The sequence below is a fragment of the Eulemur rufifrons genome, chromosome 3, assembly GCF_041146395.1.
Source record: "Eulemur rufifrons isolate Redbay chromosome 3, OSU_ERuf_1, whole genome shotgun sequence".
NCBI lineage: Eukaryota > Metazoa > Chordata > Mammalia > Primates > Lemuridae > Eulemur > Eulemur rufifrons.
Genome location: NC_090985.1, coordinates 5,762,575 through 5,789,572, shown reverse-complemented (window position 1 = coordinate 5,789,572; position 26,998 = coordinate 5,762,575). Strand labels below are relative to the sequence as shown.

The 26,998-nt window shown below is 55.8% G+C and overlaps 1 protein-coding gene across 2 annotated transcripts; it reads left to right on the top strand.

Annotated features, from left to right (window-relative positions):
• The first annotated feature begins 1,158 nt into the window (after positions 1–1,158).
• SEMA4B (semaphorin 4B) lies at positions 1,159–26,568 on the top strand. Of its 2 annotated transcripts, none has more exons than XM_069466606.1 (14): positions 1,159–1,542; positions 15,171–15,334; positions 15,501–15,563; positions 17,455–17,553; positions 18,215–18,326; positions 18,560–18,673; positions 18,798–18,949; positions 20,243–20,424; positions 20,540–20,690; positions 21,560–21,770; positions 21,868–21,983; positions 22,256–22,422; positions 24,568–24,653; positions 24,899–26,568. In XM_069466606.1, the coding sequence occupies exons 1-14, from the start codon at positions 1,413–1,415 to the stop codon at positions 25,639–25,641; spliced, it is 2,490 nt and encodes an 829-aa protein (XP_069322707.1). In that variant the 5' UTR covers positions 1,159–1,412; the 3' UTR covers positions 25,642–26,568. The 2 variants fall into 2 exon arrangements, with proteins under 2 accessions (XP_069322707.1, XP_069322708.1); XM_069466607.1 differs by having other exon boundaries at positions 24,568–24,658; positions 24,904–26,568.
• Positions 26,569–26,998: the final 430 nt, after the last annotated feature.

The window sequence follows — 26,998 nt, the reverse complement described above, 5'->3', positions numbered from 1 at the left end:
GATGTGGTAGACTCTAGGGGTGGGAAGAAGAGCAAAAGGAGGTGGCTCACAGGCAGCTGATTTTGGATGGGGGTGAAGAGGAGGTGTCCTGCAATTGCAGCGAATTCCTGGAGAAATGGTCCCCACTGCTATGGAAATGACTAGCAGAAGTTTTCAAACTCCTTTTGGCTCTAACTATAGGAGAAATTACTGTATTTTACTGTAATCCTGTGCACGCTTAGGAAAAGGCTGAAACAGATTTCCCAAAACTTACTTACCATTTATTATATCATTGTACTTTGATATTTTGGTTTTTGTTTGTTTATATTTTAATGTTGTTGGGATCCACTAAATTGAGTTCAGAACCCACTAAGGCGTCCAGTCTGTACTTGGAAACTCCTGGTCTCAGCAGGGCAGAAGCAGGAAGACTGGGTTGGTTGCCCCTAGGATTCCACTCCAGCCTTAGAGGGTTCTTTTCCCTGCTGGGCCACATGCAGGGTGTGTAGGTCTCACCTCCTTGGCAGTACATTAAATACTATTATCCCACTTAGGCTAATCTTGCCCTCGCCCCACCCGAGGGCTTCGCGTGGACAGAATTGTAAGCATGGACGACCCCGCAGGGGACCTAGACTAAGGGCTGAGCCTGCAGTGAATGCCCAGCTGTGCGGTGGAGGGACCCGTGCAGAAATTACACTCCCAAGCAACGGGTCTCCTTCTGGCCGCAGCATGAGCTCGACCGAGTTCCTTTGGTCGCAGACAAGTGGGTGCTAGGAGCACGAGGTGGGCATAAACGGAGGCGACCAAGGCCTGACCCTGCCGAGGCACATAGTGGGTAGACGCACGTTTGTTCCCTACGCCGCTAACGGAGGGTCTCTGAGGAGCCGGAAGGGGCTGGGGCCGGGGCCTGGGCGGCGGTGGGAGGGTCTGCGAGGTGGGGGCGGGGCGCTGGGGGTCAGCTTTCGTCCGCGTCCCCGCGCTCCAGCGGCCTCGGCAACTACGACCCCCGGCTTGGCCCCTGCAGGCGCTGAGCGCACCGAGCTGGCGCCCCTCGCGGTTCCAGTGCCGGGGACGGGGGAAGGGGGAAGGGGGAAGGGGCGGGCTGGGCGAGGAGCGGAGCGGGGAGAGGCAGGACTAACCGCCCCACTTCCTCCTTCGGCCCCTCCCCCCTGCGCTCGCGGGCGAGCTCGGTCCCGGCTGCGGCGCGGGGACAGGCGCTGGCGCGAGGACCGCGGTGCCGGGGGCGGAGGGGTCCGCGTCGCGGCAGCCCACTTGACCCGGTTTCCACCTCCACACCCTAGGTCGGGAGGCGGAGGCCCCCGCAGCGAGTCGGGGGCGGACTGCGGGGCGGGGCCGCCGCCCGCGAGTCAAGTTGAGCCACCTGAGCCGGAGCCGCTGGACGCCGTCGCTAGCCGCCGTCCGAGTCGCGCGCCGCGATGGGCCGGGGGAGCTGGCGGGCCGCCCCGCTGGGTGTGCCGCCGCTCCTGCTGGTGCCACTGCTGCTGGTGCTAGTGCTGCCGCCGCCGGCGACGTGGGCGCTCAGCCCCCGGGTCAGCCTGCAGCTGGGTGAGTGCCGGGGACCCCGCGGGGGCGCGGGCGCGGGCGCGGGCCGGGGGGAGAGGGCTGCGGGAGAGGAGCTTCGTGCAGAGGTGGCCGTGACAAAGGACAGAGGACGGGGCCCGTCGGAGGCGACCCCTCGTCTTTTCAAAGCGCTGCCGGGAGGGAGGGTAAGAGAGCGGAGCTGTGGGGCCGCGGACCCTTTCTTCCGTTTTTCTTTCTGGGCGAGGAGGGGGTCTTGCGCGCGCCGTCGCCCCCGCTCGTCCCCTTAGGAGGGTGCACTTTCGGTGGGGACTTGGGGGGCGGTGCTGGCCACCCGCTGGTCCGCCTGCCCCTCTACTTGTCTTTGATGCTGACCAGAGCCTGCCGCGGTGCCGCCCCCCACCCCCACCCAGGGCGGCGCGGGGTAGAGGGAGGCCCCTGCTTGCCGCCCTATAAACACCGGGGTTCTGGTATTCCCAGCAAGTCGCAGCAGGGCCGGGAGCTGTGGTGGGGCGCAAGCTCGATCCTCCCTCCCCGCCCCTTTATCCCTGGCTGGCTCCTGCAGTCCCCTGCCCCGACATGGAGGGACCCCCAGTCCCTAGGAGCGACCCAACCCCGGATGGGGGGAGCTCTGGGCGCTGAGGTTCCCAAGCCCTGGGAGTGACCCCTCCTTGTTGGCTGAGTTCTTTTCCTGGTGCTCACATCTGAGTCTGACCACCTCCCTTTCCAGCCCTTCATTCTTCCCTTTTCTTACTCCCTTTCATCTAGTTGCTTCTCCAAATCCCCTGGAGCCTCAGGCTTTGGATTCAGAGGGTCCTGGATCCCAAGCGCATTTCTAGTACTGGGCAAGCCATACCTTCTGCTCCCGGCAGTTGTAGGTATCTTGCAAGGCTGTCTTGGGGATTTAATGAAACTAGGTGTATTACTCCTAGTATAGTAAAGTATACAGGTGCCCAACAGATGTTGTATCTGCAAGCCCTTTAACGTGTTGGTTGTCACGTTGTATGCATTGGAATAAAGCATGTATAAATTAGAGGTTACAAACTGAAACTGTACCAGACTTCTTTCTCCTTACAGCATCCCCACCCCTAAAAGCATCCTATTTACAAAAGGAAACAGTAGAATCAGCAATTAAGGCAGGGCCCTAGTAGCCTCTAGTTACCCTATCTGAACCCCTATCTGAAACATTGCAGATGACCTGGGTTCAAATCCTGTCTCAGCCACTTAGTAACCATATGACCTTCAAAAAGCTACTTAACCGCTCTGGGCCTTGATTCCCTCATCTGTAAAATAGGGATAATAATAGCACCTACCTCAATGTTGTGAGGATTAAATCAGCTCATGTTTGAAAAGTCTTTAGGATAGGGCTTGGTACAGAAACTGCCCAGTAAGTGTTAGCTGTCATTCTTATTAAGCATTTAGCTCAGAGTTCACTCTGGCACATCCTGCACAGATTAGGGTTGATTCTCCCTAGCATGGAGGTGGCGCCAGGGTAGTAGTTTGACTGCAGCCCCTTGGGTGCCCCAGCTCGTGAAATAAGGTGAACAAGTGTATCCAGGCCCGGACTGCTGCCTTGCTACCACATCTGTTGTGGCCACCACTCCCTTTGCCCTTAATTCTCTCAGCTTTGGGAGAAGGCACAGTGAGATGGGGACAGATGCTCCCATGGCCTCCACTTACGGCCCTGAGAAGCTGGGCAAACTCATGAACTGTGTCAAAGGCAGTAGTTCTTGTGTCCGGCTCTGGAACGGGATGGGGCCACTCACAGGGTGACTAGACAACAGAACTGGGGAGCTATGAGGGGGAACTGAGGGGACCTGCTTCCTGAGAGCAGCTAGAGCACTTGGTTATTATCACCTGCACAGCTTTAGGACCTGGCCCACTTCCACAAATTTGTGACCATCCCCAGGCTTCTGTCACATACCAGCACACCCTGCTCAGATCACATGGGTTCACCTGTCAGGGCTGCCACAGTTGGGCACGCATTTTGCACACTGTACGAACTTGCCCAGCTGAGGGGTTGAGAGAACTTGAAATGCAGTCCACGCTCTGCTCTCCAAGCTGGGGATCCTGGCGGAAAAGACGCCTTCTGCTGTGTTCTTGGGGCTGGGTCCGCCCCGAAGGGAACCTTGGAATAGGTTCACCACACTCCAGCCATCTGAATTTAAGAGCACATATCCACAGTGGACTGCGTTTCCACCAGGCCCCGGAGTACTCCCCTCTCTGGGCTTCCTCCCAGTCCTAACAGTGCCTTACCTCCCCCACCCCCTATGTGCCAGCGGGCCCTTGGCCTGGCTGGGAGTCCCAGAGGGGAATGCCCTGGAGACTGAACAGGCTCACCCTCTGAGGGTGAGTGTGGCCTGAGGCAGTTTCCTGCCTTATCCTTGGGGGCTTATTAGGTGTTTGGCAACGTGCCCATCATAGGTAGGCCCATAGGGACCACGGACGCTGGGCCCGGGCCACAGTGTCCCTCCTTCACAGGTCTCCCAGGGACAGAGGTATAGAGGTATGGTACTGGAGGCCACACCCCCCTTTCCTGTCATCCAGAGACCTGGATGCCTAGGGACAGTGGGCTATGTCCAGGGTTTAAAACAAAATCCCCTGAAGTGGAGCATCCAGTTTGCCCTGCAGCTGAGGTCCTTCATGTGGCGCCCTCATGACTTGATAAGCAGCACATTCCTGGGGTGCTCAGGATGGGGGGCTCACTTGTCCACCCAGTGGCCAGTTTAGTGGGAGGAGTACTGGGGGGCAGTTACTGGGAGCTCCAGGGGCAGCTGGAAGTCTCCGTGAAAGGAGTGCTTCAAAGAAGCGTGTGGAGTGTGGGTTCTTTGTGATGGAAACTGCCGGCCTCATGGGGTTCCAGGAGCAGGAGAGGTGCTGAGTGGAAACGACAGCCAGTGTGGGGGCCACAGGGCCCAGTACCTCCCAGCCTGGCCACGTAGGAAGAAACAGAACAAACCTGCTCCCGTGGCTCATCAAAGTCTTATTGGGTCCCCTTATTTGGACAATTAAAGGGAGCTTTAATTTCCCTGTCCCAGAAGTGCCTGGCTAGAAAGCTCTGGACACAGTGTTTCTGATGCAGATTGGACATAAATCTGTGGGCCTGCAAACTGCAGTCAACAAAACCCCATTGAGCAGGGAGAACTGGACATTTGCTTCAGATCAGCTGCTTGCCCCCTGACCTGGGAGCAGGCACACAGGGTCAAGGCTGCCCTGAGAAGCCCACGATGCTGACCACTTGGTGAGTGTTCTGGCTGGTTACTGGCCTCTCACTGCCTCTGCCCGCCATGAGCCTTTGCCTGCAGCTCTGTCCTATGGGCCGGCACCTGCGTGGCTGTTCAGAGCTGAGTGGAAAGAGATCTAACTGTGGTGCTAAGGGCCCGGCTTTGAGAGCTAGCGTGCCACCCTCATTAACTGCACAACCCGGGGCGAGCTCCCAGCCTTCTCCAAGCGTGTTTTCACGTTAGGAAAATGTGCACACTAGCAGGACCTATCTCACAGGGTTCTGAGAGGACTACATAAAATAATGTATGTAAAGTGTTTGGCACAGTGCCTGGCACGTGCTACATCCCCAGTAAAAGGTAGCAGCTTCTGCTCTGCTGTGCTAGAAATTCCCTGCCAGCCTTGCTCGGTAAGGTCATTTGCATCAATTTGGTATATACTGTCTGCTGGCGGTATTCAGGCCCTCTGCTGGGTGCCAAGACCTGGGCCCGCCCCTGCCAGGCCAGGGCTGCACTGTGCAGAGGAATGGAGCAATGCAGACCCCACCACTGCCTCGGTGCAGAAGACAAGGCTCCGGGGGCTGGCTGGAGATCATTCCAAGGGATCTTGCTTAACTTAGTTTTCAAATGCTCCGGGTTCAGGCCTTTCGAAGTCCTCCTTTGCCCTAGGAACCTCCCCTGCTTGGAGCTGGATCACACTCTCCCTCCCTGCCCCTCACTGGTTCTGCTCTGCCCGCTGCATAACCCACATTCAGCCGGTGTTGAAATGCGTACGTGCCAGCCCAGGAAAGCGCTAAGCTTGCACAACTTTTGGGGCACATCTGGATGTACCAGCACATTTATCCTCCAGGAAAGAGGGAGGATGGCACAGGCCTGAAGGAAAGGCTGAACTTGGTCATGCCGTCAGTCACTCCTTCCTTTATCCCCTTCTTAGGGCCTGTGCCCTGCCAGTCCCCGGTCAGCGCTCAGGCTAGTACAAAGCTCAGGGGGCTTCTGTTGGTCCTCCCTGAGATCGGAGGAGGCGGAACAACAAAACGCGAGGCTCCTGTGGTCCAGGCCTGCCTTCGCTAGATTGGCTTTCTGGGGAGTCTTTTTGGGCTACATTCTCCAGCTGCTTTTCCCCAGCCGGCCCTCCCTGCCCCTCCTCCTCGAGTTCTGACCGCCTTGTCCTGGGAAGAGAACGGCTCACACGGAGGTAGCCATCTTTGGACAGATCCGCTCTGTCTCTTGCCATTCCCACGGCCTTTCCTCTCCTGGCCCTGTGGGGTCTCCCCAGTCACACCCTAGCCACTGCTCTTGCTGACCATCTCTGCCACAGGGCAGGAGCCAGCCCTTAGGTGGCACATCTGGCATTCCAGCATGCTGTGCCCAGAAGGAGGAAGCAGGTGAAGTGCCAGGTGTAGAGCTGCTGCGGGCACCAGGCTTTCAGTTGTTCTGTCTCGCAGATGGGACAGCTGCGGGTCATGGGAGTGAGGCATTTTATCCAGGTCCTAGAGTTCTGCTTCCCAAGCGTGTGATCTCACTCTTGGTGGGAGCTTCCTGCTCTGCACCTGTTCGGGCCCATGTGTTAGCCAAGTCTGTAGTCCAGCGGGCTTCTGAGAGGCGAGCGGGCACAGTAGGTGGGAGACAGGAGCCCTCATGGTACCGTACTCCTGACCAGGGCCGGTTAACCAACTGGCCCCCCCTTTCTTGTCCTCTTCTGGCTGGTCCTCCAGGAGAGGCCCCAGCAGGAGGAGGGAAGAAAACTGCTCACTTGTAGAGCGCTCATTATGTGCTAGGCGCCGCTCTTGGATGTGAAGGTGCATTGTTTTGTCATACAGCTGAGGAAACGAGAGCTCGGAGAGGCTAACTCATATCGTCGGGGTCACACAGCTAGAAAGGTTTGGGACCAAGCCTTGGGCACAGTTCTCTGATTCAGTAACGATGTTCTTTTCTCTAGGATAGCTGCCTCCGCTTCACCTGTGAGTTGTACAAAAGTAGCGAAGTGACCCAGCTCAGCCCTTATGTAGTTATGGGGCACAAATTTCCATCTGGTAAAGAAATCTATTGAAGTCGATCCCTGGACAGGGCAAGAGCTCCAGCCGAGGCCCCCACGGAGCACAGGGGCTGGGGCGGATGTCTCTGACAGCGGTGCAAATAGGGGCACTGGGCCAGAGCCAGCCTGGTCATAGATTTTATTTGGCCTCCAAGTGCTTTAGAAAAATTTTAAATTAGTCGCTGATGTTTAAAACTTAGGAAATTTTACACAAAAATCCAGGTTTCCAGCTTTTCTGAAGATCTAGCAAGGCCAGGCCCCCACGCCTGGGAGCAGCAGCATCTGGGGCTCAGCAGCAGCCACCTCTCCAGAGAGGGTTCCTGCCTCCAGGTGGCTGCACCCTCGCCCGCCCTTGTCCTTCCCTTTCCTGCAGGAGTGGGCTTCTCAGGTGGCCAGGTGTTCGCCCGGGAAAAGCACCTCGCATGTGAAAAAGGCCTGGAGCAAGAGTGGGGAGGAAAGAGGCCAGTGGGAGGAGTGGGGGCCATGGGCAGGGCTGCACCTGATGTTAGTGTGTGCAGAGCTTGGTCTTCCCAGCAATCCTGCAAGGCCTCCCTCTCAGAGAGGGCAGGTGACTTGTCCAAGGTTGCACAGCGAGTCAGCGATAACGTTGAGATTCACACACAGGTCTTGTGGCTCCATGTTCAGTGCCCTGTCCGGTCCCTGAGGCTTGTCTCCTCTCTCACTGCAGCACTGTAAGCTGTCATACTTCTGTCTGTGGCCCCTGGGATTCTAGGACTGAGTGTCCAGTGCTTTGGGGAGGGGCAGAGTGGAAGCAGTGCTTCTCAGACACTTGTGAGCATGAAGCTTCTGACCTCCACGTTGCTCCCTTTGAATCTGGAGCCCCTCCTTGGACCAGAGCACTCTGAATTGGGGGACTCTGTCATTCAGTCGTTGAACAAATGTTTATGGAACAAGTGCTTGGAACTCACCTGATCAGGTATTGCAAATGTGGCAAGACATGGCCTTGACCCTCAAGGTGTGCTGAGCTTGGTGGCAGAGATGGATACAGAAAGCCCACTACGATCGTCACCGTGTCGCAGGTGCACTGTGAGAGGTGTGAGCAGGAAATGATGGGCCCACAGAGAAGGGCCTTTGCCCAGCTGGGCATTCAGGAAGGCCTGCCGAAGGAGGTGAAACCCAGCCGAGTTGCCAAGGATGAGTGTGACTTAGACAAAGGGAAGGGCCTTCCAGACAGAGGCAGCTGCTGGAGCAAAGACCAGAGATGGGAAACGGGCCCTTGCGTTGCAGTTCTGTGTCACTCGGTTGAAATGGGAGGATGGTAGGTGGTGGGCTCGTGAGTGAGGAGCTTAGACGATGGGGCATCATTGAAGGTTTTATGCAGGACAGTGACAGTTCCTAGAGAGCCCTCCAGCTGCAGCTAGCAGCTGGCCTGCAGGCAGGGAGCCTGTGGGGAGGCAGCTGTGGTGGCCTGGTGAGAGAGAATAGTGACCGGGCTTAGGACTGTGGTATTGGAGATGGGGAGGGGAACGGATTTGGAAAATACTGAGGAGGGAAAGTTGGCAGGATCTGATGACAGATTGGATGTCTGCAGGTGGGGGAGAGGGAGCAGGAAAGTGGCACCCTGGTGAGCAGCGCCATCCAGACAGATCCCAAGCCAGGCAGTGGGAGCACGAGAGGGGAGGCAGTGGTGGGAGGTGCCCACGGAGGGTCTCCCGCATCGTGGGGTCTGGCGTGTTGGAAGGAGATCTGCACTTGGGGGTCACCAGCATCCACGTCACTGAAGTGATGGGAATGGGTGTGTGACCCCGGGGCTTGCGCAGAGTAAGAAGGGCAGGGCCAAGAGCAGAGCCCAGAGAGCGAGAACATTCATGAACAAAGCCTTGAGACGGGGAAGGGTGTTGGAGCCCGGTAGCCTGGGTTCAGATCTCAACCCCACCGCTCTTCCTACCTGGGTGACTCCCACCTGAAATGGAGGTGATAAACCCTACCTCATGACAACCTTGTGAGGACTCTGCGACTTAATCCATTTGAAGGGCTTAGTAAGTGCTAAACGACGTTGGCTCTTTGTGGGGTGGAGGCCCAGGAGGAGTGTGAGGGAGATGTGAAGTCATCCTTGAGACTTTTGGGGCACAGGGGACTCACCAGGGCGCATGGTCCGAGTGCGGGGTCTGGCAGTGAGTTGATCCCTGGCCGTGGTGGGACCCTGCCGGACGTGGGGCTCATTGAGGCCTGACTCCCTCTGGCCGTGAGTGCGAGGGGGGAGTGGAGACGGTGCCGGCAGCTGTTCTCTTCAGGAGATTGTCTAGGGGGAGGGAGGCACAAAAATTTCTAGAATGGACATTGAAGAAACAAATTGCTTTCTGAGAGGTAGAGTTGATGACCCAGGATTTGGTCTGTGAGATGGGTGTGGAGAATTGCAGTTGTTCATGCCTAGTGGCCCCGACTTGCTCAGAAACAGTGGAGGCATCTGTGCGGGGAGGAAGGCAACCCTGGGGCAGAGGCCTCAGGAGGGCGGGCTTGTCAGGGAAGAGCCAGCCCCTGAGCCAGACGAGGCGCTGACCGTGGTCCTGGGTGGTCCCCTGCAGTGGGCGGGTGGAAGGCGGGCTCCTAAGGCGATGCCAGCAGGCTGTGCAGCTATGGCACAGGTCCCAGGTTAGGGCTGTGCTGGCCCTGCCAGCTGGGGGCCACCTGGGGATTCTGGCAGGGGCCAGCTGGGAGGCAGGCCTCCCGGAAGATGCCCACCCCAGGAACATGAATGCCTGGAGGTTGGGTTCCCTTGCCCCTTTTTCCTCTTTCTTGGTTACCTCAGCATGTGGGGAGGACCTTTGGCACACGGTGACCGTCCCCTGGCCGGGGACTTTGCCCTGGCACTGGCCTGATGACAGCAGTGTTTGGCCCACCCCTCCATGCTCATACAGCCTGGGGAAGAGGCGGCTGCCCCTGCTTCCTGCCCTGCCCCAGCGCCGGGCGGCGTGGAGGGAAGGAAGCGTCCAGGTCAGCCAGCCGTGCCCCAGTCTGCTGCCGACCGCTGCGCCGTCAGCACTCCTGGCCGTACCAGTGGGTCCAAGGTTCTGTGACTTGGCATGATGCCGCTGGGGAAGAGGTGCTCCAACAGAGCCTCTCCAGAGGCTCTCCAGGCACTCTTCCTGCCCAGACCCCTCTCTGGGGGGGCAGCAGGGACAGCTGGCTGCCTCTCCCCATTGGAGGCCCCTTCTCTGCTGTGACTCCACAGGGAAGCTGGTGTTTTCTGGCCTCATCCTGCCGGGGCCTGTGCAGGACAGAATGTTAGGGCCAGGTCAGCGTCTTGTTGCGGAGCCGGGAACCACGGTGGAGAGAAAGGTGGGTGGGGCTCTGAGTCATGGCGCTGCCCCAGCTCGCTCCCTGGCCCAGGGTGGGGACTGCCCAGGGTGGGGATGGTGCTGAGCCCTATTCCCGTCTCACCCCGGAGAGCCCGAAGCTCCCAAACTTCCGGCTGAGTCACAGGGAAGGGGGAAACTCTGGATAGGGCTGGGGGCTGAGTGTTCCCCCGTCACTTCCTGCTGAGCGCCCCACCCCCTGGGCTGGGGAGTGGGTTCTGCAGGTGGCTCTGCCTGCCCAAACCAACATGCCCTCTCTTTCCAAGGAGGCTTGGTGTTGGGGCAGCCCCAGGCCAGCCCACATCCTGCCTTCTTGGAGGGTGGTTTGCCTAGCGGAGTGCTGGCCCTGGAGAAGCCCCCAGCTTAGGCCTGCCCTGGGTGGATGGAGAGGTTTCATCCTGACTGGGAAAACCAGCCACAGCCTCGGGCAGGCCCGGCTTTCTTCATACTGGACAAACCCACTGGGTAGATGGATTCGAGCAGCACAGGCAGACCAGGACACGGAGCAGGGCACTCTCTTTGGCACAACAGAGAGCAACGTGAAAGCTAAGACTCACCCTGAGGTGTACCAACCCTCACAGGGAGCAAAGTGTAGGACTCCCCCGGCCACCGAGTCACTTCTGCACAAAGAGCACCCAGGAGCGCGCACACGAGCATGGACAAGCCCTGCGGTGTGGTGCACACAGACACACACACAGGCAGGCTCAGGCAGGGCCCGCACAGATGTCTTTGCTGTCACTCTGTCGATCTGGAGGTGACCCCAGTCACCTGGGCCCTCAGACCACAACACTGTTCACAGCACTGAGCACGGACCAGCGCGTGCACATAGCACATGTCTGTAACACACATGTCCCCGTTTCTGAGCTGATCCTTTCTACTTTGGCCAGGAGACTCTCGTGTGACCAGGTGCAGGCCTAGGTTAGAATTGCGGGGCTAAGCTCTCTAACCATGTGCATGAGGCAGGCCCAGCTCCCCCCCAGCAGCCCCGTCCCTCTGGCAGCTCTTGCTGGGCTGGATTTTCCTGCAGGGCTTTTGGATTTGTTTTTGAGCCACTTGTTGAGTGTTGATCGTGTGCCAGACACCATGCCACCCTGAGATAACGTGTGCAAAGTTGTTTTGAAGAAAGCTCCCAGTAAATGTGGGTTATTATGTATATTATTATTTACATACATAATCTCATTTCTTCTCGTAACAACCCTATGAGGCAAAGTGCTATTATTTTCCCCATTCGACAGATAAGAAAGTGAGGGTTTCAGAGGTTAAGTGGCTGGTCCTGGTGGCACACAGCTAGTAGGTGGCAGGGGCTGGATTTGAACCCAGGTCTCTGACTCCAGTCTGTACTCTTAATTTCTGCCTCTTAAGACTCCCAGTTGGGAAGCCAGCCGCACTGGCCAGCCCTGGTGAGGTCCACCAGGGGAAGGGGGACCATGGGGCCAAGGCCGTCAGCACACCATGGCTTCGCGTCTGTGGCTCAGGGTGGAGGGACGACGACAGGCGTGGCAGGGAATCCCCAGAATGGGAATGCCTGGTGTAGGGGCCCCTGGCCCACTCTCCAAGGCACATTTCCACTTTCCATCCCTTCGTCACTTCATTTATTGTACTCCCAGCATGCAGGAGGAGTCTGGGGGTTCTTGAGAAGCTGGCTTGTTTGGAGGACTGGCTTGAACCCCGCCTTCCCCTCTAGGCTGGCCGCGCTGTCTGCAGGACCCTTGGCAGGTTTCCACCTCCTCGCCCAGCCTTACGTGGCGTTGAGCTGCCATCTGGGGCCTCGGCTTATCTCTGACTCTTGGCATTTCTGTGTCTGGACAGATTCCAAGGGCAGCCTGCTGCTCAGACGGAACAGCACCTGCCCAGGTGGAAATGCTCCTCTGCAGGCAGATAAATGTTGGCAAATTTGAACCAGTCCTTGCTTTCAGAAAACTTGGTGGAGGATGCAGAAAATAAGGAGGGGCCACAGCAGCTCCTTGTCCTGGTCTCACGGGCTTCTCATGACACGCCTGTGAGTTTTATTTTTTTCAATATCCCGGTAACGTGTATGAGGGAACTACAGCTCAGTGAGATGATGTGTACACTGCCCTACAGAAGGGCCTACTTGATGCTTCTCGAAGTGTGGTCCTTGGGCTGCCTACCTCAGAATCACCCGGGAGCTGGTAAAACTGCACGTTCTCAGGCCCTGTCCCAGACTGGCACATCAAAGTCTCTGGAGACAAGCCCAGAAGCTGGAGTGTACACCCTGTGCTGTGCAGACCATGGGCTCATGGGCTCAGGAAGGCAGCCTCCTGGGCTGGCGCCCTGCCCAAGTTCCTTTTTTGCTGTGGGGCTTTGTATAAGTTGCTGAAGCTCTCTGAGCTTTGATTTCCTCATTTGCAGACTGGGGATAACAACAGTACCCCCCTCAGTGCTGTCGCGGGGAGGCAGGGAGTTAGCATCTGAGGCGGGTTGAGCACAGCACCTTCCCAGCAGAGTGGACCTGTGGGTGCCAAGAAGGGTCTCTTAGGGTGATGGTTCTTCTCCAGAGCGGGGCACAGGAGCCTCAGGCTGCTTGTTCCAAAAAGCTTATTGGTTCATGGCGTAAAGTACAAGTAACGTGACGGGCCCCAGTGTGTTGGAAGTTTTCTGATCTGGAGAAGTGGGAGGTTAGTGCTGGGAACGTCGCCTGGGCCTCCCAGAGCACGGAGTGCCGACAGGAGGTGGTGAGGGGTGAGGAACCTGGGGCAGAGGCCTAGAGTCCAGTGATTCGGGGCTTCCTCAAGAGAGGCTCTCGCTGGTTTAAGAGAGTCACCTTCGGACTGCAGCTGCCCTGGATGGTCTCGGACTGTGGGCAGGACTTTCCCCTGGGAACTCAGCGCAGCCCCGCTTCTAACTGGTTCCAAAGTGGGACAAGACTCCCAGCTGCAGAGCCAGCCACATTCCCCATAAACTCCTGTGCCGGTCCGTGTGTCACCACCTTCCCTCACCAGGAGATGTCATGAGGAATGGCCTTGGGACCCTGTCATCCTGTTGATTAGTGAGATGCTGTCCACCCCGCCTCAGCAGGTCCGCTGGAGGGCTCCCCCGAGGGCTTCCTTTGGCACCCCACTGCCAGTAACAAGCTGAGCTCCAGAAAGGCTGGCATGCGCTCCCCCTCTTGGACGGCCAGGACAAAGTAACTTCATTTCTCTTTTTTCTTTGGCCACTAGGAGGCCCAGCACTCAGTGTGCAGCCTGTAGCTGTGCAAAGATCTGACCTGCTTGTGTGAATTGTTTCTTCTTTGCTGGTTTAGATGTTCCCTTCAGATGTGTTTTCTCTCCACTCCTGATTTTAATGTTGCTATTTCACTACTTTCTTTTCTTTGTGTTTCCTTGCCCTTTGTGGAACCAGGCTGGGGGTATGTAAACACACTTGAAATCGTCCTCACAACTGCTTGGTTGGGCATGTTGCACTTTTTGCTTCCTCGGCTTCACGAGACCGTGTTTGTGTGTTTGTGTGTGTGGTCGTAACCCCCTGGCAGCTGGGTGCGTCTGGGGTTGGTCAGGGCGGCTGCTTTTGCTTGTTTTTCTGTTCTCATCAGCTGCTTAGAATTTTTAAAATAATTTCTCTCCGAACCCATTAGTTACTCAAAGCATAACCAGTACTCTGGTAGATACGTAGGGTATTTCTTTTTTTCCTTTCTTCTCTCTAATTTATGTCTTTCACGTTACATAAGTGTAACCTGTTTATCATAGAATCCAAAAATGGTAACAAGTGAAAAGGAAAAGAAAATTACCCATCCTGCCAGATATTTAACTTCTCAGCATTTTGTGATAACATCCTTCTGAATTTTTTTCTATGTTTATATTTTTCCCACAAAAAGTAGAATCTGACCATACATACTGTTTATTTTATAACCTTCATTTTCACTTGGTGGTGGATAATTAGTATCTTTCCTTGTTATTACCTATTCTGCACCAATGAAAGATATTTACAGTTTGTATCAAGGATGCACGCACTGTTTTTTTAAGTGTAGAATGATTTACTGTAAAAGCAAAAACTGTCTCAGTCTTCCCCAGCCCTATGCCTATCTAAAAGGGACAGCTTTTAATCCTGTAGCATTCTTGTTCTGCCGTTGCTTCCTCCATATCTGCAAGTAAGATGCTTATACCACTGTTTCCTGGCTCGTCTGACTTCCTGACTTGCTGAGAAAACTAAGGCTTTCCATCTCTTAGAGCACCCTGCCCCGCCTCCTCCCAACACAACTCTGCTACTGTGCTGTATTTACTTCCGTCACTGGTTGCCTTTGCAACTTAAAATAATACACTTAAACCTCTGTTCCTCTGTTTCTTATTGCGTTAGCCATTGACAGCATCTTGTGACCCTCTGTGGTCTCAGGTGAAGACATCAGAGTGTCCACTCTCCTAACCGCCGCCCCCCCCCCCCCGCCCCCGTCATGATGTCTGTCTGTTGTATGTTCACGTCCCCGGCGTCAAGGTTGATGGCTTTCCCATTCTGTTTAATAACCATCAGTCTTCCATGAGTGACTGTGGGGTGGTCCACGCTCAGCACTGAAGACCACTGCCACCATTGCATTACTCTGTCAGTGTAAGCCACGTTCACTGCAGGGCCGAGGAATGCGCTGCACTTACATTTCCTTCTCTTTGGGTCTAATGTCACTCAAAGGAAAGTGTTAAATGTATTTTCCTTTGTTAATACTATGTGCTCAAAACCCATCACTTTGTATTTTAGTTTGCTTCATATTTTAACCATGCCTTTCTTGCTTGTTTTTCAGGCATTTCTAATAAAATGTTTTTACTGGCTGCGTAGTATTCCATCGAATAGAGAATCATGATCTATTTTCACCCAGTTCCCTATGGTTGGACTGACTCTTCCAATTTTTCATGAATGTGAATGGTGCTATAGTTAATGTTCTTTTACATCCATCTCTGTGCATTGTTTCTTACGTGATGTCTGAGAGTCCAGGAATGCCATTCCCCTCCCCCCCAAGCCCCTTGCCACCCATTGCCTTGCTGACTTGCCTTCGATGAAACGGGCCTGTTCTAGAAGTTGGTTTAAGAGGTGTCTCGTGGAAGGGGTGGCTCCAGGTAACATCCATCTTTGTCTCCCCAGGCTCTGAAGAGCGGCCAGTCCTCAGATTTGAAGCTGAAAACATCTCCAACTACACAGCCCTTCTGCTGAGCAGGGATGGCAAGACTCTGTACGTGGGTGCCCGGGAGGCCCTCTTTGCGCTGAACACCAACCTCAGCTTCCTGCCAGGCGGGGCGTACCAGGAGGTGAGAGAGATGTTGCCCAGGGCTGCCTAGCTGGGCAGAGGATGGCAAAGGGAGGGTGGACTGGAAGCTTGACCTGGGTCCGAGGATGATGCAGATGGAAGAGGAGGGAGGCTTAGAGAATCCTCCATTCCCCTTGCACACTCACCCTCCCCCTTCTCATTCCCAGCTGCAGTGGGGTGCAGACGCAGAGAGGAAACAGCAGTGCAGCTTCAAGGGCAAGGACCCACAGGTGAGCAGGCACTGGGGGCGAGCTGGGCTGCAGGAGGGATGGAGGACTGAGGCAGGAGATGGGACCAGATACAGCCAGGTGTGGTGGAAAGGGCCTAGGCTTCTGAGATCACCAGACCTGGGTTTGAATCCCAGCCCTATACTTATTTTTATTTATTTATTTATTTATTTATTTATTTTTGAGACAGGGTCTCACTCTGTCGCCTGGGCTAGAATGCAGTGGCATCATCATAGCTCACTGCAACCTCAAGCTCCTGGGATCAGGTGATCCTCCTGCCTCAGCCTCCTAGGTAGCTGTGACTACAGGCGTGTGCCACCAGGCCCGGCTAATTTTTGTATTTTTTGTAGAGATGGGATCTTGCTCTTGCTCAGGCTGGTCTCAAACTCCTGAGCTCAAGCCATCCTCCCACCTGGGCCTCACAAACTGCTAGGATTACAGGCGTGAGCCACGCACCCGGCTCTCAGGGTTATACCTGTTATCTCCTTGGACCTAAATTCACCTCTCTGAGCCTTAGTGTACCCCCTTGTAAAATGGGGATAATGATGTGTGTCTAATTGGGCTTATAGTGAGGATTCAGTGAGCTAAAGGTATAAGGCACCTGGCACATAATAAGTCCCAAATTAATGTCAGCTTCCAGCACGAGCAGTGATTGGGTGGGGTGGGAGTTGTGTGCTCTGCAGATGGCCTTGCTGTAGCAGGTCTGACAGATTCTGGTCTGGTTTTGGCCAAACCATTGGGTGGGGTTGGTCCAACCCAGGGCTCTCCTGGAGGACTCCCCACAATTCCCAGAGGCTGCCTGGTCCCGAGTGCAGCAGGTAGCAGCTAATGTGAAGGCAAAAGAGTGCCGACTTGGGTCAAGACACGGGCTCAAGTCCTGACTGCCATTCCATTATTCATTTAACATTTATTAAGCACTTGCTGTGTGTCCGCGCACATGTGGGCACTGATTTAATTGTGAAAAAGAACAACCAGTAGGAAAAAAAAATCAGTTTAAAAAGGTAATCATTAAAAGACAAGTGGTATTGCGTCAAGGTCAGCAGGAGGTGAGGGAGCTGGCGGTGGGTTTCACTCTGAGCGAGGTATTTGGGAAGGGTGGGTTTCACTCTGAGCGAGGTATTTGGGAAGGGTGGGTTTCACTCTGAGCGAGGTATTTGGGAAGCGAGGGAAGGGCTGAGCGGAGCAGTGATGTGGTTTCGCCTGTGTTCTAAGAGGGTCACTCTGGCCGCTAGGGTAGAAAGTAGCCTCCGTGGGCGAGGATAGAGGGAGGGAGACAGCCCAGCGAGGGGAGAGAGACGGCAGTAGCTCAGACCAGGACGATACCAATGCAGGGAGCGAGAAGTGGCCAGATTCCGGGTGTATTTTGGAGGTGGGACATGACAGACCAGAGGAGTCAAGGCTGACTCCAGGGTTTAGGGCCTCAAGCGACGAAAAAGATGGAGCTGCTGTTAACGAAAGTGGAAAGATCTCAGTAGGAGCACGGTTTCCAGGGAATGATCAGAGGCTCTTTGCCGGGGTGATATAGGAGTCTGGGTTCAGGGTCCTGAGCTGAGTGTTTCCTCCTGCCCTGGGCTGTGGCTTCCTCACCAGGTTGGCTGGGTGGGAACCACGGTTTTTCACTGGGATTCTGAAGATAACGACTGAGTGGCCAAGACAACCCGAGAGGGTGGGATTCTGTGCCCTCACCTCTCAGACCAAAGGAAAGTTTAACCAGCTGGGCCCGCGGCCCCTGCAGCTTACACAGTCTCCTGCCCCCCAGCAGTCTCCCGGATTCTCGTTTGTTGGTCCAGAGAGCAGAGAGGCTCCCAGCCAGGCCTTGGGCCTGGTAGGGAGGGCTCCGCGGTGCCCCCTGGTGGTGTGCCTGGGCCTGACATCCTCTCCCTTCTTCCCCCAGCGTGACTGTCAAAACTACATCAAGATCCTCCTGCCACTCAATAGCAGCCACCTGTTCACCTGTGGCACAGCGGCCTTCAGCCCAGTGTGCACCTACATCGTGAGTGCCCTCTTCCTGCGCCAGGGAGCTGTTCTTTAGCATGGAGCCCTGGTGAAAGGCAGTGCCCAAGGGGCAGCTTCTAGGTAGCACTGGGCTCTGAGAGTCCTGAGGCCACCACCCTGGCACCCGGCCCGGCCCCGACAGCCAGGGTCTCCCTGCAGGGGCAGGGGGGGACGTGCGATCCCGCACGTACAGAGATCTGTCCAGCCCACAGCTCGCTGCCCTCTCTTGCTTTCTCCAGCTTCTCTACTCCTCCCCTGTGTGATTCTCTTGTCTTACCTCGTACACCCCTCCTCGGCACACACACCCGGCAGAGGCTGGCAGTTGAGGCTGTGGGTTGAAGCACCAGCTTTGGAGTCAGACATACCTGGGTTTCAATCGTGTTGCTGCTCCTTCCTGGCTCGAATCCCTTTGTAAGCCTCACTTCCTCTGCCAAATGGGCCTGCTACTGCTGGCCATGTCGAGTCACTGTGAGACGGGGCAGCACCGTGTCCTGGGTGCTGGGGCGAGGAGGACGGCCTCTCTGACAGCTGCTCCCTTGTCTCCCGCGCGCCCCACCTGCCTGCAGAGTTGCCTCCTCTGGCACCCTTCTCTCCTTCCCTGCTGAGCCCATTCCTCATTCCCGGGCATACCCTGAGCCCACCTGTCTGCTCCCCTGCAGAACATGGAGAATTTCACTCTGGCAAAGGACGAGGCAGGGAATGTCCTCCTGGAAGATGGCAAGGGCCGTTGTCCCTTTGACCCCAATTTCAAGTCCACGGCCCTAGTGGTTGGTGAGTATTGGGGGCAGGCAGGGGCACAGGGCCAGCCCCAGGCCTGAGTTGGTGTGTCCATGCCAGGCTGATTCCCCGGGGTACAGAATGGTCATGGGCTGGCCTTGGGTTTGGCTGTTCCAAGTTCCTGCTTCCTGCTCTGTGTACCATTGACGAGATAGGCAGTGCTGGGGTCACTCTGGGCCCTAAGCAAGAAGGGCCTGTGCCATTCCCTGGGAATGTTTTCTTGGCAGATGGTGAGCTCTACACTGGAACAGTCAGCAGCTTCCAGGGGAATGACCCAGCCATCTCCCGGAGCCAAAGCCTCCGCCCCACCAAGACCGAGAGCTCCCTCAACTGGCTACAAGGTGAAGTCCTCCTGCTGCCCAGACAGTGGACAGTCACGGAGGCCCCAGGGAGGGTGCACTCTGCCCCAGCAGGTCCTGTCTCCGGGGTTCCTGGGCTGACTGAGCTCCCCCTTGGCCCCTACAGACCCAGCCTTTGTGGCGTCAGCCTATGTTCCCGAGAGCCTGGGCAGCTTGCAAGGTGACGATGACAAGATCTACTTCTTCTTCAGTGAGACTGGCCAGGAATTTGAGTTCTTTGAGAACACCATTGTGTCCCGCATTGCCCGCATCTGCAAGGTGAGGAGGATGGGCCATCAGGGTGGCCACCCCAGGGACCCCAGAGGCTCCATGGCTGCAGGATCACAAATCTGTGGCCTTCCCCATCCTCCGGAGAGGAAGAGCTAGCTTAGCTCATGGCTTTTCTCTCCTTTATTTTTTTGTTTTTATTTTTCGAGAGTGTCTCACTCTGTTGCTGGGGCTGGAGTGCGCTGGCATCACCATAGCTCACTGCAACCTCCAACTCCAGGGCGGAAGCAACCCTCTTGCCTCTTGAGTACCTGGGACTACAGTCGCACACCACCACATCTGGCTAATTTTTTTTTCTTGTGGAGATGAGATCTCACTGTTGCCCAGGCTGGTCTCGAATTCATGGGCTCAAGTGATTGTCCTGTCTCATCCTCCCAAAGTGCTAAGATTATAGGCATGAGCCACCATGCCCAGCTAGTCTTTGCTTTTATTTATTTATTTTTTTGGGTGTGGGGCCAGGAGACAGTTTTGCTCTGTTGTCCCCCAGTAGAGTGCCATGGTGTCATCATAGCTCACAGCAACCTCAAACTCCTGGACTCAAGTGATCCTCCTGCCTCAGCCTCCCGAGTAGCTGGGATTACAGGCACATGCCACCACACCCGGCTAATTTTTCTATTTTACATAGAGACAGGGTATCCATCTTGCTTAGGCTGGCCTCAAACTCCTGAGCTCAAGCAGTCTGCCTGCCTCAAGTTCTCAGAATGCTAGGATTATAGACATGAGCCACTGTGCCTGGCCAATTCTCTCCTTTTAAATTAAAATATATCTTCTTGGTTTTTTTCTTTTTTCTTTTTTTTTTTTTGTTTTGAGACAGAGTCTCAGTCTGTTGCCCGGGCTAGAGTGAGTGCCGTGGCATCAGCCTAGCTCACAGCAACCTCAAACTCCTGGGCTCAAGCGATCCTCCTGCCTCAGCCTCCCAAGTAGCTCAGACTACAGGCTTGCGCCACCATGCCCGGCTAATTTTTTCTATACATTTTTAGTTGTTTGGCTAATTTCTTTCTATTTTTTTAGTAGAGACGGGATCTCACTCTTGCTCAGGCTGGTCTCGAACTCCTGAGCTCAAATGATCCACCTGCCTCGGCCTCCCAGAGTTCTAGGATTACAGGCGTGAGCCACCACGCCCGGCCTTCCAAGTTTTCTTGATCTTAGACTCAGTCCTGGCTTTCACTTGTCCTCATTCCTGGTGTCTGTCTCAGCTACTGCCAGGGAGGGGACAGGGCGGAGGTACCATGCCTCCACCTCATCGCCCAGCCTGTGCCTAAGACCACCCATCCCACCCCCCAGGGCGACGAGGGTGGTGAGCGGGTGCTGCAGCAACGCTGGACGTCCTTCCTCAAGGCCCAGCTGCTGTGCTCCCGGCCCGACGATGGCTTCCCGTTCAACGTGCTGCAGGACGTCTTCACGCTGAGCCCCAGCCCCCAGGACTGGCGCGACACCCTTTTCTATGGGGTCTTCACTTCCCAGTGGTAGGGCCCAGGACCTAGCTGGGGTGGGAGGGTGAAGAACAGCTGGGACTGGGGCCCAGGAGTGGGGCTTTGGGCCCCCAGGGCTCTTGGGCTAATCCAGCCGTTTCCTTTGCAGGCACAGGGGGACCACAGAGGGCTCTGCCATCTGTGTCTTTACCATGAAGGACGTGCAGAGGGTCTTCAACGGCCTCTACAAGGAGGTGAACCGTGAGACGCAGCAGTGGTACACTGTGACCCACATGGTGCCCACGCCGCGGCCTGGAGCAGTGAGTACTGGCTGCCTGCATGCCACGCCGGGACCCAGGCTGGCCAGCCTTGGGCAAACCACTTGGCTTCTCTGAATCTGTTTTCTCATATTTAAAATGGGGACATAAGTGCAGGCCTGCTTGCCTTCCCAGGTTAGATGTGACCATGAATGTCAGAATTCCTTCAGTCTCGGGCAGGGCAGGTGTGTCCTCGTCAGGGTACTTGCTACACGCTGTCATAATCGTCCCTGTACTTGGTCCACTGCCCCACGAGCTGTGAACTCCTTATTGAATTTCAAGTGACTGAATGAGCAGGCCTCGGGGAAATAGTCCTCCTTTGCTGCAAGCCTCACGGGCCCCTCTGAAAGCAGGCCTCACGAGGACGTGATGCCAGAGGATGTGATGCCAGGGCACCGCGTGGGGAGATGGGAAGGCTGAGGGAGGGAGGAAAGCCCGGAAAGGGTGCGTCAGTGAGTGGCGACTGCAGCGAGCAGCGGGGCTCCTGGGGTCCGTGTGGGGCACACCCCAGCATTTCAGGGCACCCCAGGCGGGTGCGGGAACTGACTGCAGCCTCCTGGTGGCTGCGCTGGGGCCCTTTGCTCAGCCAGGGCTTCCCCGGGAGGGTGCTGAGCAGCGGGCAGTGGGTCCTGGTTCTGGAGGCCTGTGTGTGTGAGGGTGAGCGGTGGCGGGCAGGCAGGGGCACAGCGAGGAAGCCCTCCCAGCCCCACACCCTGGGCTTTGCCCGTGGGCCTTCCCACCAGCACGCTGGCTCTGCAGGGCTGCAGGGGCTGTGTCATGGCTCCCAAGGGTGGGGCAGATACTGCTGCCACCCACTGGGGGTCAGGGCCCCAGCCCGCTTGCTGGCCTCACGCCACCACCGTCTCCTTCAGTGCATCACCAACAGTGCCCGGGAAAGGAAGATCAACTCGTCCCTGCAGCTCCCAGACCGTGTGCTGAACTTCCTCAAGGACCACTTCCTGATGGATGGGCAGGTCCGCAGCCACCTGCTACTGCTGCAGCCACAGGCCCGCTACCAGCGTGTGGCCGTACACCGCGTCCCCGGCCTGCACCGCACCTACGATGTCCTCTTCCTGGGCACCAGTGAGTGTCCGTAGTGGCAGGCTTGGGGGAAGGGGCATGGTTGGTGGGTCCTGGGCAGCGGGCTCCCCCCAGGGCCTGAGTCCTGTTCACATTCCAGGTGACGGCCGGCTACACAAGGCAGTGGGCGTGGGCCCCAGAGTGCACATCATCGAGGAACTCCAGATCTTCTCGCCAGGACAGTCTGTGCAGAACCTGCTCCTGGACACTCACAGGGTGAGCAGCTGAAGGGGGAGTCCAGGCAGTGTGCTTGGGGGTGTGCCCCTCCATCGTCACCAGGCAGCCCCCACCCCGCTGTTTCTCCCTGGCCCCAGCAAGATGGGAAGATACTGGAGTCAGGCACGGGCTATCAGAAAGGGGGGGTGCTGGGAACATGATGGAGGCCCGTTGGGTGTGGCAGTGGGTGGCACGAGAGCCAGATGTGGCCATGGGTGGTGGCCCTGGCTGCCCATGCTGCCTCTCACTCGTCCCCGTGTCTGGCTGTGCAGGGGCTTCTGTATGCTGCCTCACAGTCGGGCGTAGTCCAGGTGCCTGTGGCCAACTGCAGCCTGTACCAGAGCTGTGGGGACTGCCTCCTCGCCCGGGACCCCTACTGCGCCTGGAGCGGCTCCAGCTGCAAGCACATCAGCCTCTACCAGCCTGAGCTGGCCTCCAGGTGAGCACCTTGCCAGGCCCTCTGCAGGGCCATTGCGTGGCCTCGTTTACAGCCACCGTCTCAACGTAATTCTTGATTAGATCCTCTGCTTGCTCTCAAAAGTGTGGTTCAGACAATAAATTAGATGTTTGCCTTAGCTACCTGTAAAATGGGGACATGCTTTGGTTTTTTTTTTTTTTTTTTTTTTTTTGAGACAGAGTCTCACTCTGTTGCCCAGGCTAGAGTGAGTGCCGTGGCGTCAGCCTAGCTCACAGCAACCTCAAACTCCTGGGTTTGAGTGATCCTCTGCCTCAGCCTCCTGAGTAGCTGGGACTACAGGCATGCACCACCATGCCCGGCTAATTTTTTCTGTATATATTTTTAGTTATCCAGTTATTATCTTTCTATTTTTAGTAGAGATGGGGTCTCGCTCTTGCTCAGGCTGGTCTTGAACTCCTGAGCTCAAACGATCCCCCCACCTCGGCCTTCCAGAGTGCTAGGATTACAGGCGTGAGCCACTGCACCCGGCCTGGGATATGCTGTTAAAGATGAAACATCACAGCTTTGAAAAGCGTTGCTGGACAATGTGGATTGGCATGTGAACGTGTTTTAGTAGCAACAGGACTACAGAACGGTCCATTAACAAACCTGTTAAAAATTGGTTTCAGGCCAGGTGCGGTGGCTCACGCCTGTAATCCTAGCACTCTGGGAGGCGGAGGCAGGTGGATCGTTTGAGCTCAGGAGTTTGAGACCAGCCTGAGCAAGAATGAGACCCCCGTTTCTACTAAAAATAGAAAGAAATCATATGGACAACTAAAAATATATATAGAAAATATTAGCCGGGCATGGTGGCGCATGCCTGTAGTCCCAGCTACTCGGGAGGCTGAGGCAGGAGGATCGCTTGAGCCCAGGAGTTTGAGGTTGCTGTGAGCGAGGCTGACGCCATAGCACTCTAGCCTGGGCAACAGAGTGAGATTCTGTCTCAACCAAAAAAAAAAAATTGGTTTCAGAATAACCTAATTGGATTATAAAGTGTTCATTTAGAAAATAGGGATGAGCACAGACAAAACTGCCCCTAATCCCACCACCTAGAGAGAATCACAGTGAGGTTTTTGACATATTATCCTCCTTGATTTTTCTACATATGTGTAAAATCAAAATCCATGGGTTTTTTTTTCTTCTGGATGAGTTAAAAAAAAATCCATGTATTTTGAATAAAGATGGGATTTGTCCCATTTGTACTATTCTTGCTTCGCACATGGATACATCTGGTGTTAGTCTTGTATTTTAAAAAACCAAGTATGAGTACACATATGTACACTTGGAGGGACATACCGATGTTAACTGTCATGATGGCCGGCTGGTGGGGTGTGAGTGATTTCTGTAGTGTTTTTATCCTTTCTACTTGGTTTTCTGTTTCCTGAATGCAGTGAGTTATTTATTATTTTTAAATTATTAAACAAATCTATGCACATGCATTGATACAAAAAAGGAAAAGCCATACATACACATACAGATCCAGCTGTTCTTCCAGACTTTTTCTGAGGGTACATAACACCGTTTTTGTAGTTAAGGGAATTTTTTTTTTTTTTCCTCGTGCCAACAGTTAAAGCTGAAAATTAAGGGAAATATAGGGGTTTTTTTGTTGTTGTTTGTTTGTTTTTGTTTTTTTTTTTAAGGCAAAGTCTTGCTCTGTTGCCCCAGGCTGGAGTGCAGTGGTGTTGTCATAGCTCACTGCAACCTCAAACTCCTGGGCTCGAGTGATCCTCCTGCCTCAGCCTCCCGAGTAGCTGGGACTACAGGCCTAATTTTTCTTTTTTTTAAATGGAGACAGGGTCTCACTATATTGCTCAGGCTGGTCTTGAACTCTGGCCGTAAGCAATCCTCCTGCCTTAGCCTCCCAAGGTACTAGGATTACAGGAATGAGCCACTGCACCTGTCCTATAGTAACGGTTATTTGAAATAATGTGTAGACAGGGGAGATGCTGCCTCAGACTCTGTGGGGGTAGGTCAATCAGTGCAGGAAAATCTCTTACGTCCTGCTTTGGGCCTGGTAGTCCCTGCACACCAGGTCCCTTGCTGAGGCCCAAGTCTATACTACTAAGGTTGAGGGAACATGGACTCACTGGGCTCCCTGGCCTACCCTGAACTCTCTCTGGTCCTCAGGCCATGGATCCAGGACATCGAGGGAGCCAATGCCAAGGACCTCTGTAACACCTCCTCAGCCAGGCCCCGGTCTTTTGTACCAACAGGTGAGGTGCCCCTCAGAGGGGAGAGGGGCGAGGTGGGGGCCGAGTCTGCTTGGAAGGCTCTTCTAGGCTCTGATGGGTGTAACTGCCTTTCCTCACATCCACATCCCCCAGCCGCACAAGCAGGATCCCAGGAAGGGACCCTCAGTCCCAGAACCCCTCAGAGTTGCCCTCGTGGCCTAGGAGCACAACGCAGGGGAGGCGGGTGGACGCCAGCCCTCTCTACCCTGTGCCTCTCCTACCTGCAGGCGAGAAGCCTTGTGAGCAAGTCCATTTCCAGCCCAACACGGTGAACACCTTGGCCTGCCCACTCCTCTCCAACCTGGCGACCCGGCTCTGGCTGCACAAAGGAGTCCCCGTCAATGCCTCGGCCTCCCGCCGCGTGTTGCCCACTGGGGACCTGCTGCTCGTGGGCAGCCAGCAGGAACTGGGGGAGTTCCAGTGCTGGTCGCTAGAGGAGGGCTTCCAGCAGCTGGTGGCCAGGTACTGCCCAGAGGTGGTGGAGGACAGGGTGGCAGACCGAACAGACCAGGGCGGCAGCGTGCCTGTCATTATCAACACGTCGCGTGTGAGTGCGCCAGCCGGTGGCAAGGCCAGCTGGAGTGTGGACAAGTCCTACTGGAACGAGTTCCTGCTGATGTGCACGCTGTTTGGGCTCGCCGTGGTGCTTCTCGTTTTATTCCTCCTCTACCGGCACCGGGACAACATGAAAGTCTTCCTGAAGCAGGGGGAATGTGCCAGTGTGCACCCCAAGACCCGCCCTGTGGTGCTGCCACCTGAGACCCGCCCACTCAATGGCATAGGCCCCCCTAGCACCCCACTGGACCACCGAGGCTACCAGGCCCTGTCAGATAGCCCCGCAGGGCCCCGGGTCTTCACTGAGTCAGAGAACAGGCCACTCAGCATCCAGGACAGCTTCGTGGAGGTGTCCCCCGTGTGCCCCCGGCCCCGGGTCCGCCTGGGCTCTGAGATCCGGGACTCTGTGGTGTGAGTGCTAACTTCTAGAGGAGGCTGCCCTGGCGTCTGGGGCGTGAGTGCTCAGAAGGGTCAGCTGCACCCCCGCTCTGCTCTTTGTGGAACACAACCATGGTGCCAGCCGGCCTGCTGCTCCTCAGCCAAGTCGCGAGTCCCCTCCAGCCCAGACTGCTATGGCCCAAAGGTCCTGGCTAAAGACAGGGCCTGCCTACGTGGGCAGAACAGTGGTCCTTATGTAAACTGAGCCCTTTGTTGAGAAACAATTCAAAATGTGAAACTTGAGTGAGAAGAAAGACAACACGGCATGCCACCCACACGGCCACTCCAGTCCTTGGCCTCCCAGCCTTGAGGCCACTCAGCCTCGTGGCCTCCTGGGGGCACTGGGGACTTGTCCAAGGTGGTAGTTTGAGAGTTGGAAACCCCTCACAACTGGCCTCTCCCACCTTCCGCCTTACCCTGCTGTCACAGGCTGCCCTTTCTAACTGCAGAGCGGGGCCAGCTCTGGCTCCGTGGGTCTGGCCTCACCAGCTGGCTGAGGACGTTGTCGCTGCGGCCGCCGTCCGCCACCTCAGGGACCAGAGGGCTAGTCTGGCACTGCAGCCCGCACCAGGCCCTGGACTAGGACCAAACTCCTGGACCTTTCCAGCCTGTATCAGGCCGTGGCCACATGAGCTAGAAGGCAGCGTGAGCCCAGGGGAGTTGATGACAGCGTACACCTTTCCCTCAGAATTCAAGGAAGAGACTGCTGCCTGCCTTCCTCCACCGCAGCCTGAGAACCTGTGTCCCTTCCCGCCACGCACACCCTGGCCCAATCTTTGAACTCAGACACAGGGAACTCGCTGCACCCCCTCTCCCCAGGTGGCCCCTCACCCCTTGCCTGCCTCCACTGTAAGGGATATCGACACTGCCCAGCACAGGGGCCCTGACTTTATGTGGGTTTTATATATTTTTTAATAAGATGCACTTTACTTTTTTTTTTAATAAAATCTGAAGAATTATTGTTTAACCATGGCCCTTCCTCTTACAGGACTGTTGCTGTTTGAGGTTGGTCTACTTCTCTGAGTTCTGGGGGTTCTAAGCCCCCTCTTTGCAGGGGCTAGAGAGCCAGAGCCAGCGCCGCCTGGCTGACGGCATCACCGGGGGAGCGTGGTTCTCGGGGAGTCTGACCCCGACAGGCAGGGGCAGGGGATTCGTTCCGCTCACCTCAACCCCTTCACTCTGCATCCTCTGTGCAGCAGAGCTAGGGAGGGGACGGGGGCCTTTTTAAAAAAAAAAAAAAAAATTTTTAAACTTTTGATTTTTCAAATGATCATACGGTAAAATTTTAACATGCAGAAATCTGTGTAACCACCACAGTCAGGATGCAGGAACAT